Here is a 16,960-nt window from a genome sequence, read left to right on the forward strand (position 1 = left end):
AAATGTTAATATTGCGGGGGAAATCAATATAGTTTTCAGAAGAGGGTACGAAAGGCTTTAGGCTTTAGACTAACCTCCACCATCTACCATTTTAATATTATGGGCTCTTTTTTTGAAGGTTGTTTATAAAATATTACCATAATATGATATTAAATTAATATCTTTATTTTTTCCCCTGGCACAATAATTGTTGTAAAATAATATAGACTGTATCTCAAAATGTGTTATATGTTTATACTTTTATATATTGAAGTTGCACCTGAAATGAAGCCAAAGCAAGTATTACATTCATATAATTGTTTATCATGAGTTAACATGATTATATGTATCACTAACAGAAAACCAACTCTCCAACTAACTGGTAACTAACTACTTTGTGCTATTTTGAAACCACACATTTAGGTCTTTGTACAATTGTTGACTTCTAGAAGAAAATTAAACTTCTGAGTTAGATTTTATGGTCACCCAGGCCTCTACTTATTTCTAGGGATTACATCTGAGTCTTTGGGGATTAACTGAAACAGATTAAACTGGCCATACTCGACCTGCTAATCCAGCCATCTGTCAGAAAGCAGCCTTTTTTCTAGACTTTTCTTTTCCCTGAATGTTAATTAACATAGTGCAAAGGACTTAACACAGACACACACAGCACACTGACATACCCAGACTTTCTGATTAAGTGCTTTCCAAAATCTATTGTATTTAAAAGTATTTAAAAATGGAGGAAACATATCTATTCAACCATCCTGGAGTGAAAAAGGTTATTCTACATGGTGGCCGGGGTCCTCTGCCTCACTTTCCAAATGGTAGTAAGGTAGGATACATTTTATCTTGATTAAAGAAAACTGGTTATAATTATTTTATATAATTATATTAAATTAAATATGTATAACTTTATTTCTTACAGCTAACATCAATTAGCCTCTTGTATATGCTTCCCCCACCCCAATGATTTAAATGCTGATTATATTTAGTGGAACAAAACATTTGGCCCATAAAATTACTAAAAGGAAGACCTTTAGTCACTGTTTTAGTTCAACACTTTAGTTGTTATCTTAGTTGTTATCTGTGAATGTTCTTTTTACTTTTTTGTTTTGTCCAGCTGTCTGGCGCTAGGCTTAGAGATAGTGCCAAACATTTTTCATGACAATGCAAATATCAGTCTTTTTTATTCAGCTAAAAGCCCTAGTGTATGAGTATGCTCTCATTCTGTCATGGTGCCTCCATCCCAGAGTTTAAACGGACAACACATTTAAATGTCATTTCAGAAGGGTCTTGCTGAACTAAAAATATGCATTCTGTTTAGTAATGCACAGAGTGTGAGAGGAATACAAGGCTAGAAAACAACATGCTCCCTTTTATCTCAATCAACTCTGTTTTCCCCTCTCTGTCTTTCTCCTTTTGCACAAAGTTGGTGTTTCATTTCCAGACACTACAGGACAATTTTGAGAGGACTGTGATCGATGACAGTCGCAAAAACAAGCAGCCTACAGAGATTTTTGTGGGAAAAATGTTTAAGATGGAGGTGTGGGAGGTGCTGTTAACCTCCATGAGGGTTGGTGAGGTGGCAGAGTTCTGGTGTGATGCTATTGTAAGTGCAAAATCTCATACAAATCCAGTCTTTTCTCTTTATCTTTCCGTTTTATGTTTGCTTGAATGTAAATTTTAATAAGGTACTTATTAGATACATTCCTGAGGTCCACTTTATGTTTTAAAATATTTTTGTATTTTTGCAAATATGGTAAAACAAAGACATAATACATCAAATACATACATAAAACAGAGACATAATTGTGGATTGTGAAAAAACATTGGTTGTCCTGTTAAAATAGCTTTTTCAAAATCTTGTAATCTGTACAGCATACAGGTCTCTATCCCCTGGTTGCTAAAGGGATTCGTTTAGCTGCACAGGGCAAAGACCCACTTGAAGGACAGAAGCACATGTGTGGAATGGGCAATGTGTTCACGTACCATTCCACAGGCTTTCCTGAGCTTGATGAGCTGATGAGGGTGCCACAGCCTCTAATCTTCATCATGGAGCTAATCTCGGTAGGATTACAAAAAAAAACATTCACACAAGCACACACACTGCATTTAAACCCAGCAGTGCAATCCTGTTACTCCACCTACAACAGATTTCTTGCTGCTGCACAAACCACTCAAGGCCAAAAACAGCAGAATGTTAGGCAATCGTGCGAAAAACACTGGGGAGAAAAGCTGTTTCCAATCTTCAGCCAAGCACAACAGACATGCTTACTCTGCTGCTATTCTCTCTGCTCCCTCCCCAAATTGTTTGTTTTTGCTCAGGTAGGTGAGCCATTTTCCTACATACGTGAGTCTTGGCTCATGGAGAAGGATGAGAAGATGCAGCTTGTGCCCACCCTTCACTGCCAAGGCAACACTCTTGTCCAGGAAAAAAGTTACCGTGAAGCATCAGAGAAATACAAGGAGGCTGTGCTGCTGTTACGTACCATCCAGTCACGGGTAATGTAATCAGATGCATGGGGGAAAAGTGAATGCCATATAGTTAACTTCTCTTACATTGACATTTCAAGACTCATAAGGGAAAGGCTTTTAATAATCATCGAGAAACTGTATTGTAAAACTGCAAGATGGGTTATCAGATCATCAGACAAAAAGTGTTTTGGGGGAAAGAACATTAAGTGCTTTAGACATCATTAGTAATATAATCAATGAAGATTTTAAATGAAGCTAGTATAGTGTGAACACTGAAGCAAGTGTGTGTTCCTGCTACGCTTTCACTACTGGAGTACAGTTAATTTTCTTCAATTCACATATACTTTTTAATTAAATCACATACAATAGAAAAGATGATTGCATGCAGACTGGAGTAGTGAACAAGAAGATCATAGCCTATATCATGATTGAGACTAAATTAAAATTCAATTATATGCTGAGCTGAGATCATTTTAGTCTCGGGCTGAATTTATCATTATGTAAATATTTTTTTAAAAATATCAATAAAATGTTAATTAGATGATAGATTAAGATAAAAAAAAAAATGACAGCCATAGTTCAAGCTTGGTTTAGAAAAAAACAATTAACCATTTGTTAGTTATATCTGCTTCTATTTGTGAGTTGGTATGAGACGGTATGAAGAAGAAACCTTCATAAGAACCAGACCGAGAAGGGAACCCATCCTCCTCTTGGTAACACCGAACATCCATTCATTATAGTTGCCTCGTTAAGGTTATTAACTGTTCATTGTTGCTGACTCTTGAAACTCTTGTGTGAAAGTGTGAAACACTCCATGATGATTGCAGACCTAAGACATTGTAGCAGACTTCTTCTGCTTCTTCTTTCGACTTCTCCCATTAGGGGTCACCACAGTGGATCATTCTTCTCCATACCCCTCTGTCCTCTACATCTGCCTTTTTCAACCCAACTACCTGCATGTCTTCCTTCACCACATCCATAAACCGCCTCCTTGGTCTTCCTCTTTTCCTCTTTCCTGGTGGCTCCATCCTCAGCATTCTTCTACCGATATACCCCATGTCCGTCCTCTGAACATGTCCAAACCATCTCAATCTCGCGTCTCTCACCTTGTCTCCAAAACGTCCTACATGCGCTGTCACTCTAATAAACTCATTAAGTCCATCCTCATTACTCCCAACGAAAACCTCAACATCTTCAACTCTGCTACCTCCAGCTCCACCTCCTGTCTTTTACTCAATTCCACTGTCTCTAAACCATACAACATCGCAGGTTCCACCACAGTCCTATAAACTTTCCCTTTCACTCTCACAGATACCCTTTTATCACAGATCACTCCTGTGACTCTTCTCCACCCACTCCACCCTGCCTGCACTCTTTTCTTCACTTCATTACCACACTCTCCATTACTTTGCACTGTTGACTCCAGGTACCTGAACTCCTCCACCTTCTCCACCTCTTCTCCCTTCAACCGCACCACTCCACTGCCCTCCCTCTCATTCACACACATGTACTCTGTCTTACTCCTACCGACTTTTATTCCTCTTCTCTCCAGCGTGTACCTCCACCTCTCTAGTCTCTTTCCAACCCGCTCCCTACTCTCACCACAAATAACAATATCATCTACAAACATCATAGTCCACAGAGACTCCTGTACGATTTTGTCCGTCAACCTGTCAATCACCACTGCAAACAGTGAAGGGCTCAGAGCCGATCCTTGATGCAGTCCAACCTCCACCTTGAACCAGTCTGTCGTTCCCACTGCACACTTCACTGCTGTCACACTGTCCTAATACATGTATTGCACCACCCTCACATACATCTCTGACACATCTGACTTCCTCATACAGTACCACAACTCCTCTCTTGGCACCCTGTCGTACGCTTTCTATAAATCCACAAACACACAATGCAACTCCTTTAGACCTTCTCTATACTTCTGCATCAACATTCTCAAAACAAATACTGTGTCTTTGGTGCTCTTCCTCAGCATAAAACCGTTGCTCACAGATGGTCACCTCTTGTCTCAGCCGGGCTTCCACTACTCTTTCCTATAACTTCATGGTGTGACTGATAAACTTTATTCCCCTGTAGTTAATGCAGGTCTGCCTATCTTCCTTGTTCTTAAAGATCGGTACCAGCACACTTGTTCTCCATTCCTCAGGCATCCTCTCACCTTCAAAAATCCTGTTAAACAATCTGGTCAAAAACTCCACTGCCATTTTACCTAAACATCCCCATGCTTCTACCGGTATGTCATCTGGTACAACCGACTTTCCACTCTTCATCCTCCTAATTGCTGCTCTCACTTCCTCCTTACTAATCCTATCCACTTCTTGCTTCACCAACTCCACACCATCCAACCTTCTCTCTCTCATTTTCCTCGTTCATCAGCTGCTCAAAATACTCCCTCCATCTTCTCAACACACTCTCCTCACTAGTCAACACATTTCCATCTCCAGCCTTTATTGCTCTAACTTGCAGCACATCCTTCCCAGCTCGGACCTTCTGCCTGGCCAATCGGTACAAATCTTTTTCTCCTTCCTTAGTGTCCAACTTCTCATACAGCTCCTCATATGGCTTTTCCTTGGCTTTCGCCACATCCCTCTTTACCTGCTGCCACATCTCCTTGTACTCCTGCCTACTTTTCTCATTACTCTGTTCATCTCAATTCTGTTTTGCCAACCTCTTTCTCCTTATGCTCTCTTGCACTTCCTCACCACTTCCACCACCACATCTCTTTGTCTTCCTTTCTATTTCCAGATGTACCACACCAAGTACCTTTCTAGCTGTCTCCCTTATCACTTCTGCAGTAGTTGCCCAATCATCCAGCACCTCTTCACCACCACCGAGCCCCTGTCTGACCTCTTCCCTGAATCTCACACTGCAGTCTTCCGCCTTCAGTTTCCACCATCTTATTCTTCTTTCAGTCCCCACTCTCCTCCTCTTCTTTTTCACCTCCAAAACCATCCTACAGATCACCATCCGATGCTGTCTAGCTACACTGCCCCATGCCAACACTTTACGGTCTCCAATCTCCTTGAGGGTTGCATATCCTACATAGAACATAGTCCACCAGTGTGCACCTTCCTCCACTCTTATACGTCACCCTATGATCCTTCTTCTTCTTAAAATAAGTGTTCACCACTGCCATTTCCATCCTTTTAGCGAAATCTGCCTTCCACATTCCTCTCCTTAAAGCCATACCCACCCATCACCTCCTCATCACCTCTGTTCCCTACACCTACATGCCCATTGAAATCTGCCCCAATCACCAATGTTTCATTCCTGGGTACAACTTCAACCACTTCATCTAACTCATTCCAGAATTTTTTCTTCTCCTCCATCTCACAACCCACTTGTGGAGCATAAGCACTGACGACATTTATTATTGCCCCTTCAACTTCCAGCTTCACGATCATCACCCTATCAAACCCGCCTCCAATGTTCCTGGCCTTACTCCCTTTCCACTTGGTCTCCTGAACACACAACATATCTACCTTTCTCCTCTCCATCATATCAGCTACCTCTTTCCCTTTACTAGTCATAGTACCAACATTTAAACACGTAGTGCCAGTTCTTTTGGGTTTAGAACTGGCACTAAGAATGCACTGGTTTGTGCAACCCTAATGGCTGGGTTAAGCCATTGTAGCAGACTATTTATATTAATTACAATTCAAATTCATTTTCCTGATTTCCAGTAGAGTAGAGAGAGAATAAGAGAGAGGAAAAGAGGGTGATGGGAGAGAGAAACATGTATTATTAGACATTTTACATAATAGTTAAGGTCACTGTGCAGTATGGTTAGAGTGCAAGAAGAGAGTCTGGCAAGACTAGCTATGGAGCCAGAGGTAACACATGTCTAAAGTAGTGGCCAGGTTCTAAATAGAATCCCCGAATTCTACAAGAATATCATGTGGCAGCTGGGGCATGGCCGAGTGCCAGTTTGTTAAAGAAGGTTGAGGCCAGAGGAGAAAAGCGGTAAGAATCACACACCTGTTGGGTATTTGTCTTATCAGTGCTCTCTTTTGCAGTGAGCAGGAGGACAAGGAAAAGTAAATTCAGACAAGTGCGCTACACTTAGTCACACTTTCAACCAAGTGAGAGAAATCAATGGTCAGTTGGAACACGAGAAAACCCTAGACTGCCTAGTGGCCTGGTTTTATTGGCCGGGCATTCACATAGATGTGCGCAGATAGTGTGCGGCATGTCACAAATGTCAACTGGTAAACCCACTGGCCATCCCAAAAACGCCTTTGTGCCCATTAGCCTTAATAGAGGTCCCCTTTAGGATAAATGGAATGGACCTCGTCGGGCCATTAGTGGGGACTGCACGAGGGCATCACTTTGTGATAGTTTTGGTAGAGTAGTCGGTTGCAGGCCGGACGGTTTTTCGGCCTGGGTTCGGTGGTAGGGCTATGTGGCAGTGGCGGCGTGGAGGAGACAAGTGGTAACAATCAATTGTCTCTCTTTTGCAGTAAACAGGGGCAAACAATAAGAGAGAGAGAGAGAGAGAGAGAGAGAGAGAGAGAGAGAGAGAGAGAGAGAGAGAGAGAGAGACGTGTGGCATGTGCATGTGTGTGAGAAAGCGCATAAGAATAAAGAAATAAAGTTGACCCAAACCTGGTCATCTTCCACCTGTTCTTTCTTCCCCTGAACCGATCGCTCTACTACATATCAAAAGAGAGCTGTGTGGGTCTTTAAATAATAATTAATGAAATCGATTGACAACTTATTTTTGAAAGTTACATACATTATGTTGGTGTAAGGAAGTTTGATTAATGTTTTTTTTTGTGTGATTTATAAATTTATCATTATTATAAATAAATAACTGCAACACCAGTGTATATAATTATACCCAGGAGGACTAACTTGTTTAAATGCTAAATATTTGTTTGGTTTAATCCATATTTCCATTAAATTCAGTGCATTAAGCTATTAATCAATAATAATTTAACTTATAATCAGCCCTTTTGACATAGAAGATCTAATATTTAACAGTCTTATCTTCAGATCAAAGGTGCTGGCTGTTTATTTAGTGTTTTAATGTTGTTTAAATTAATGTTGTTACTAATACAAACTTTCTTAGGATTTCTATATTTTGGTTTCACTCAGGGAACAGACACAGTCTCAATATGGGGAACGTTGAGAAAATAACTTGCCTTGGCTCTGGATAGTCACTGGTCAACTAACATTGTTCTGAGTCTATGATCTATGTTGTGAGAAATGAGAGCAGCACCTTCCTGCGTAGGATGGATACCGTCCCACCCTAAAAAGCCAGCCTTGCACTCAAAATTGCTCCAATTATCTATAAAGTCCACATTGGTTTTGGAGCACCACTTGGTGCAGTACAGCAACCATACAGTGCTGTAAGCTACATCACCACGCTGCATTGGGATGGGGCCAGAGCTAACATTCTTTGATAATTTACACAACTTTATACAGTAGCTCACAAAAGTAAATACACCCCACACATTTCAGCAACCGTTTTATTATATCTTCTCAACAGATAATACTATAGAAATGAAACTTGAATATATTTTAAAGTAATCAATGTGTAGCATGTATAGCAGTACAGATTTACTGTCCTCTAAAATAACTCAACATACAGCCATCATTTTCAAAAGTGAGTACACCTAAGTAAACAAGTCAAAACTTTGTCTAAAGTGTCAGTATTTTGAGTGAGCACCATTATCATTGTTATTGTTAATCACTGCCTTAATCCTCCTGGGCATGGAATTCACTGGAGCTGCATAGGTTGTTGCTGGGATCCTCTTCGGACTATCCCAGAGCTTCAATTCAGTTCAATACATTTTTATTGTATAGCGCTTTTAACAATGAACATTGTCTCAAAGCAGCTTTACACAGATAATGTGGTGATAAAAAATTTATACTTTCTTTTAAAGTAAGTTTGTCCCTGATGAGCAAGCTGGTGACAACTGTGGCAAGTGAAAAACTCCCAGAGATGGCATAAGGAAGAAACCTTGAGAGGAACCAAATTCAAGAGGAACCCATCCTAATGTGGGTTGCACAGAATGTCCATTTATTGCAGATATACGATGTTGCGGGGTACAGTGATGGTGATCAGAAGCAAACTGTAGTCCTGAGTCAATGTAGCAGACTGTTGACATTAACTACAGTCCAAATCCGTTCTTACTCGGGAATTTCATTGAACCACCCATGGCATTGATGAGAAACCATCCCCAGCTGCAAAGAGTGGCCTCCAATCAAAGAGAAACCTATTCAGAGGCATGCCTGGACGAAGTGGGAAGATCCATGGAGGGAAGAGGAAGGACAAGTGGGCAATGGAACCTCCGGAGCATGTTTAACTCAACCGAGAGAGAGAGAGAGAGAGAGAGAGAGAGAGAGAGAGAGAGAGAGAGAGAGAGAGAGAGAGAGATGACAGGAGGAGAAGGATATGGATTATTTTGTGTCATTGTTGTATGAAAGTTAATGTCACTGTGCAGTTTGGACTCGCTATGGCAGCATAGCTAAAAGGGAGAAGCAGAAGGTAACACCAACATGAGGGATCTCTGGGATAGGAGACAACCCACCACACCACCGTCAACAAACCTGAGTGAACACATGAGAGTGAGGGGACAACAGCATACAAATATCCCAGTTTACTAAACACTATATATCCATGATCCCTCCAGATCTGCTCCTTTACCTAAGAAAAATATACTGATAAAAGACTTGACTAAATAAATACGTTTTTAACCTTGACTTGAACACTGAGACTGTGTCTGAGTCCCGAACAGTGATTGGAAGGTTTTTCCATAACTGTTTTCCATAAAAGAAAGATCTGCCCCCTGCTGTAGTCTTCATTATTTGAGGTACCAACAAATATCCTGCACCTTTTAATCTAAGTAGGCATTAAGGATGCGGTGCAAGCCCGTTAAGTGCTTTATACGTCAGTAGTAGTATTTTTTAATCAATGCTATTTGATTGGGAGCCAGTGTAGACTGATTAAAACAGGGGTGATGTGGTCATATTTTGTAGATCTAGTGAGGACCCTTCCTGCTGCATTCTGAAGTAACTGAAGCTTATTTATGCACTTACTTGCACACCCAGACAGTAAAGCATTACAGTAGTCTAATCTAGATGTAACAAAATCATGAACTAGTTTTTCTGCATCCTGTAACGACATCATATTTCAAATTTTAGCAATATTTCTAAGGTGAAAGAAGGCGATCCTGATAATATTATTCACGTGAGCCTCAAAGGGAAGACTAGGGTCAATAATCACACCAAGGTCTTTGACTGCTGTACACACTGAAACAGAAACACCATCCAGAGATGCTATGTAATCGGAAAGTTTGCTTCTAGCTGCATGTGGTCCTAGTAAATATCTTATCTGATCTGAGTTGAGCAGAAGATAGTTATCAAGCATCCACTGTCTAATGTCCTTTACACACTCCTCAACATTGTTAAGCTGATCTTTCTCATCTTGCTGCTGGTTTGTTAGACACATGGCACTTCTCCACCTTCTGCTTGAGGATTCCCCACAGGTGATTAATAGGGTTCAGGTCTGGATACATAATTAGCCACTCCATCACCTTCAGCTTCCTCAGCAATACAGTTGTCATCTTGGTGGTGTGTTTGGGGTCGTTATTATGTTGGAAAACTGCCGTTCGGCACAGTTTCTGAAGGAAATCCATGTTTCCCTCAATGAACCACAGCTCCCCACTACCAGCAGCACTCAAGCGGCCCCAGACCGTAAGACACAATTTGCTTGGTACTCCTCACCAGGCGTCGCCACACATGCTGGACACCATCTGAGCCAAACAAGTTTATCTTAGTCTCATCAGACCACACGACACTGGTTCCAATAATTCATGCTCTTGGACAGGTTGTCTTCAGCAAACTGTTTGCAGGCTTTCTTGTGAGCCAGCTTCAGAAGAGGCTTCCTTCTGGGACAATAGCCATGCAAACCGACTTGTTGCAGTGTGCTACGTTTGGTCTAAGCACTGACAAGCAGACCATCCGCTTCTGAAAACTCTTTAGCAATGCTGGCAGCACTCATGCGTCTCATTTTTTAAACCAGCTTCTGCACCCAACACACAGCACAAGGACTCAACTCCTTTGATCGCTTCTTGCGAGGCCTGTTTTAAGTGAAACCCGTCTTGGAAAACCTCTGTGGGACCCTGTCCACTGTACTGTAACTCAGTTTGTGGAGAGGAACAATTCTAATTTTCAAATTAGAGTTCTTTGCCATGAGGTGCCATGTTGAACATCCAGTGGTCAGAATGAGAGAATTGTACTCAAAGCACCAAATTCTAACTGCTCTAATACAAAATACACATATTTGTATGGTCCTGTCAAGCAAACAAAAACATGAACATAAATAGGACGTGACTTTACCTGGTTAAGCGACGCGCAGCTGTTATCACTTAGGGTGTACAACTAGGTTCAACAGAAAGCTTGCAGATTTTTGTAGCAATTTAGAAAGTCCCAAATGTCTTATATTTACTGAGTAAAAGTGAACGTTTAGAATTATTTTTAAAGCTGCATAAGTTATGTTCACAAATTATTTCAAATGAGTTTCATCCCTATATTGTAGTATATTCACCTAATACTTTATTAGGAATACTATACTAATAATTAAACAGAGCCTTCCTTTGCTTTCAAAACAGCTTTATTTCTTCATTCCATGGATTCCACTAGATGTTGGAAATATGTTTTGAGATTATGGTCCAGGTTCCAATAATTGCATCACACAAATTCTCAAGAATATTAAAGTTCGGTTTTATTCTGAATTCTGTGAATTTGCTTGCCTCAAAGACTAATCTTTGTTATTCCCACTCTTGAGCCACCCAGTTTTGGTGAGATTGTTCCCAGTGCAACCTCAGCTTTACTGTTCTTTGCTGACAGAAATGAAACTACACATGGTCTTCTGCTGTTGTAACCCATCTGCCTCAAGGTTTGACAAAGTGCGTTCTGAGATGCTTTTCTGCTTACCACATTTGTACAGAGTACTTATCTGAATAACCGTAAGAGTTCTGTTTGCTCAAACTACTTTGACACTCATTGTTGACCTCGCTCAAGTCTTTATAGAGATCATATCAGTTTATGGTGTAATGTGACAGAGCAGACTAGCAGATGCTTTGAGAGGTCATTCAGATAACTCTCCTCCAAGATATTACAATGGCTGCCGATGATGTTATTTGGTGCTTTTTTTTGCAGGAGATGCCAGGAGATGAGGACTATATTAGGCTGAGCAAGCTTATTATCCCTCTTATCCTCAACTATTGCCAGTGCATGCTAGAACTTGAAGAATACTATGAAGTAATAGAACACACCACAGAACTGATTGAGAAGCATAAAGGTAAGACCTCAAACTGAAGCAAACATAAAAACTTTGAAAATTTTATATAAAATAAATAAATAAAAAATAAAAAGCCTGTAGCCTGTCTCATTAGATTTAAATTGAAGCTAGTTGGGCCGTTATTTTGCAATTAATATCTAAGTAATTTATGCCCACTAGCTTGTATATACTGTTAGCCTTAGAATTTGTTTGGTATAAATTAAACTTGCTTTAGGAATGTCTTGTATAATCCATGTGCACATATAACAATTAGAATTTTTATTTAAATTGTTTAGTAATTAATTAAACATGAATAAACATGTTTTGTTGCAGCTAATGAAACAATGCTAGTGGGTAGACACACAGCTCTTGTGATGAACCTTATGAGGCCATAAATTAGTGTCACAGTGTTTTTATGAAAACACCTTTCCTTGCATTTTCCATAGATTTTCTCTCCTTCCATCCGGGCTAATTCCCATGTGTCATCCATACCTCCTTTCTTTATCAGCTTAATTATTCCATCCCACTTTAACACTTCCTTCATGAATCACCAGCAAAGTGGATCTCCTTCTGCTTTCTGCACAGCAGGTGTGGCATTTGTTACCAGGGACTACATAAACTCAAACTCTATTTAAATCTAGGCAAAATAAACGGCATAGAGATTAATAAGATCAAATAAAACTGGAGTGCCAGAGAACATTCTGTAGGAGAATCTTTATTAGCCACTCGAAGATCACTAAGCCATAAAGTAAGGATTAGGATGTATATATGAGTGTACTATTTATGTGGGATGAAGTGACTTATGGTATCTCACAAAAGTGAGTACACCCCTTATATTTCAGCTACCATTTTAGTATATCTTCTCAAGGGACAATACTATAGACAGTGTTGGGCAGTAACGCGTTACCGGTAACGCGCTACCAGTAACGCGTTACTTTTTACAGTAACTAATACTGTAACGCGTTACTTTAAAAAATAAAGTAACTCCGTTACCGTTACCGTATGGTGCGTTACCCGTTACTTTTTTAAATGAATTAATTTCGGCTGAAGTGAAGACTACAGCCTAAACTGCTTACAGCAGCGTCGCATTGTAGGATTGGTGGATAAACCACTGTAAACAGGAAGAAGACGCATTGTAGGATTGGTGGATGAACCACTGTAAACACGAAGAAGACGTGCTGTGGGCGTGTCTCCGTTTATTCAGGTCTGTGCGGCAGTAATGGCGAGTCGAGGCGAGAGCAAGACGAGTTTCTCAAAGTGGAAATATGCTCATTATGGCACTTTAGTTAAGTATAAAGACAAAAACTTTTTTGTCAAATGTAAGTTGTGTCTTTCTGGTTCGAAGCTCGTATCTATTGCGATAAACAGCAACTCCAATCTGTTGAAACACCTCCAGAAACTCCATGCCTGAGGAGCTAGTAGCTAGAAGCTAACCCGTTGTTCTGTTCTACATTGTTGATAGTTTTCATACTTCAGCTGTGAAAGGAACATGTTTAAGAGCTCAACACAACAGCAGAAGCCACTTTAGTTTTTGATTGTGAATATATTATTCAGCTTGTTTTGTTATTTATTTCAGAAATCCTTGTGATATATTTAGTTTGTGTTGGTCTGACTTCAATAAAAGTGTTTAAAAATGACTTTGTGTTTAAGTCAGTTTTGTGTTTGTATAGACCATAACGCATAAAAGGGCATTAATGGGAACTTCAAAGAAGGTTCTTTAAAAAGTAACTAAAAAGTTACTTTTAACAGTAACGCATTACTTTTTGGTGTAAGTAATCAACAAAGTAACGGAGTTACTTTTTGAATGAAGTAACTGTAACTAGTTATTATTTTTTAGTAACGAGCACAACACTGACTATAGAAAATACTATCTTGTATTAGAGCATTTCGAATTTAGTGCTTTGAGTACAATTCTCTCATACTGACCACAGAAAGTTCAAAATGGCACCTAATCACAAAGAACTCCTGAGGATTTGAGAATTAGAATGGTTGCTCTCCACAAAGATGGCAGAGGCCATAAGATCACAACACTTTTGTGAGATACTGTATATAGGAATAAGCCCTGTGCTGTAATCCCTTCATGCTTTGCAAGCTTTATCTTTACAATCACAATACTTAACTACAAAGGCTAACGGAGCAATAGCAAAAACTGGACCATATATTTTCTTAGTGAAAACATCAAGTGGGATAGGTAAGATTATAATTTGTTTAGAATCACTGTATCACCCATTCTTATTCTGCACACTAGATTGTGTAAAAGCTTACTACAAGCGAGCCAAAGCTTATGCTGCTGTCTGGAGTGAGAAGGAGTCCAAACGGGACTTCCTAATGGTGGCCAACTTGGATGAGACTCTGGCGAGGCTGGTTCAAAGAGAACTAAAGATCCTCTCAGAAAAAATGAAGGAGAAATACTGGGAGGACAAAGAAAAATACTGGAACATATTTGAGAAGAAAAACAAAATTGGGAATGAGAACAAGACTGAGGAGAAAAAAGAGGAAAGATTTGCAGCAAAACATGATGAAAATATTAATCTAAAACAAAGGTTTCAAACAAAGGTCAAAGAAGAAGAAGAGTGTGATAGTACAGAGGCAAACACACAAAACAGGCAACTGAAAGAGGCAAAACCAGAATTTAATCAGCAAATTGCTGCTCCAACTAAGGGAATGGATCGGCAGCAGTTGTTAAGACTGATTATGCTTTTCCAGGACGAAGGGAGTTTCTATATAAAAGAGCAACGCTTCCCAGAGGCTGTGGTTAAATTTGTAAAGGCCCTGGAGTATGTAGACTACCTTCAAACCAAGGTAAGCCTGCTAATAGTTAATATCCCATAAAATAGACATGACTAACTACTATCTTCGGTTGTTGTTGTGAAGCTTGTTTACAGCAAGATATAAATATATGGTAAGACCTTTGTATTACATGCATATCTATGTTTGTTTTTGTGTAGGAGATAGACGGTAAGGGAGAGGACTGGGAGTCCCTGGAGAAAGTGCGCCTGCCCCTAACCCTCAACCTGAGTCAGTGCATGTTTGAGCTTCGGGAGTATCAAGAGGTGGTCAAACTCAACAGCAAATTACTAAAAAATCATCAAGGTGAATTCACACAGACTGCCAGAGTGGATAGAAGAACCCCTCACATTTCATACATTCACACCAGCTACAAGTCAGCTCTTTATCCACAATATCCGTTGTAAAAAATTTTTTATACAAATTTTATTTAAACTACTTTTATCACAGGTTAATTAATCTTAATCTCCTTGTTGGCTATAGTACTGGAGCTTTTTCAGAATTAATTTGAGCTTTGGGATCAGCTAGATCTTATACTCTTTGAAAAAGACTCTCTTTGTACAGGTACTGGTATCAACACAGTATGTCACCTCTCAGGAATGGAATTCCTATGGGAAAGAAATGCTGAAACTGCCTCATTTTGTTTCTATAAGGGCAAAATAAGTTAAATATTGTGCTTCATGTTAAGCCTATGTAGACAGGTCTCAGGAACGCTCATGTCATGGGCTGTGCCCTTCACAATAGATTTTGAAAGCCATGGTCTCAGATTATTCCCTGACAAGCAGAGGTAGTTAAATACTGTACTCTGTAAAACTATTTTGACAGAAATTCTCAAATCTCAAAACCAAAAACAGTTAAATACAGTGCACTGTGAACAGACGTTCACAGCAAGGCTCAGTAAATATTACTTCATGGGCTGTGCCTCACTTGTGAAGGCTGATCTTGACTTAATGTCTTTCACAATGGATTGCACATCACTTCACACCTCAGCAAAGATGAACTGTAATGAATGAACACTCAGTGCCACCCAGATGAGCATGGTTTCCCTCTTGAATCTGGTTTCTCTCAAAGTTTCTTTCTCATGTTATATCAGGAAGTTTTTCCTTGCCACAGTTGCCACCGGCTTGCTTATTACAAAATTATACATTCTTTTATTAACGCTTTATCTGTATAAATCTGCTTTAAAACTGCTTTAATATTCATTGTTAAAAGTGCTATACAAATAAAAACGAACTGAATTAAATTTAATTTTGGAAGTCATAGTCTCAGTTAATATCCAGAAGGGACTGAAGCCTCTTGCTGACCACATGGGGAATGGCCACAACTTGGGCCTGGTTTCAGTGTATATATAGTAAAGATAAAGATAAAGACATAGGCACTCCAGCAAGTTGGTCATCACTACACACTTTTAAAAGGTTTTAAAGGTTTGATGTAACTAAACCCACACTGGTATATTCTGTCTTTCAGTCATGATATGATCGCATAGTGTGTCCCATAGAGAGATACTTAAATGAATGCTTAATAGAGAATGCTTTAGGTTATAACTAAAATCACAGTTCATTTATAATATAACTTCACACTGTGTGAAGGAGCATATACCATAGTGAGTATCTATGCTAGAGTATCAGAGAGCCAGGGTTAAGGTCATAACCTAAAGTTATTTTTCTGTATTTTTCCTTGATGTTTTCTAAAAAAAAATTATCATTTTTTCGAAGCAGTTTAAACTATTTTCAGTTTAAACATTTTACCAGGAGCCCTATGTTATGAGTAGAATTGTTTTGAATTATTAATTGGATGAATGAAGCTTGACTGGTCTTTTTAATCACCATCTCTAACTCCCTCTATGTCATTATGCATTCATCTTATAGACAACCTAAAAGCTATTTATCAGCGGGCTTGTGCCTATTCAGCCCTGTACAACGAGGACAGAGCTCGACAGGATTTCATCAGAGCAGAGCGCCTTGACCCCAAGCTCAAAACCATCGTCAAGCAGGAACTAAAGAAGCTAGGTGAGAATCTCCGGGCCAAGCATGTAAGCGAGAACAAGAACTACTGGGCCAGCAGCCAAGCGAAGTGGGAACAGAAACTCCAGGCCCGAAGAAGCAACATAAAGGAGTTGAAATTGGCTGACAAGAGAAACTCCACCAAAGAGAGCTATAATGATGCACAAGAAATGAAGATTGGCATTTCTAGTAATGGAACAGAGAACTCACTCAGCCTGGAAGGGCAGAATATAAAGACAAACACCTTGAATAAGGAGCATATAAGCTCTGTTCCTCTACAAGAGGGGAATGTTGAGCCTGCAGATAAAGAAGGATATTCAGTCACAGCAAAGGTGTGGAAAGAAAATACAGACGAATCAACAAGGATAGATATGTCATGAGTACACATAGAAAGAATACTGGAAAACTC

The 16,960-nt window shown here is 39.6% G+C and overlaps 1 protein-coding gene across 1 annotated transcript; it reads left to right on the forward strand.

Moving 5' to 3' along the window:
• Positions 1-681: 681 nt before the first annotated feature.
• On the forward strand, positions 682-16,948 carry LOC310736628 (uncharacterized protein). The gene is made up of 8 exons (XM_083560299.1): positions 682-814; positions 1,412-1,591; positions 1,861-2,049; positions 2,308-2,484; positions 11,641-11,782; positions 14,010-14,563; positions 14,710-14,854; positions 16,417-16,948. The coding sequence occupies exons 1-8, from the start codon at positions 719-721 to the stop codon at positions 16,929-16,931; spliced, it is 1,998 nt and encodes a 665-aa protein (XP_083416425.1). The 5' UTR covers positions 682-718; the 3' UTR covers positions 16,932-16,948.
• Positions 16,949-16,960: the final 12 nt, after the last annotated feature.

Source organism: Silurus aristotelis, assembly GCF_946808225.1.
Source record: "Silurus aristotelis genome assembly, chromosome: 14".
NCBI lineage: Eukaryota > Metazoa > Chordata > Actinopteri > Siluriformes > Siluridae > Silurus > Silurus aristotelis.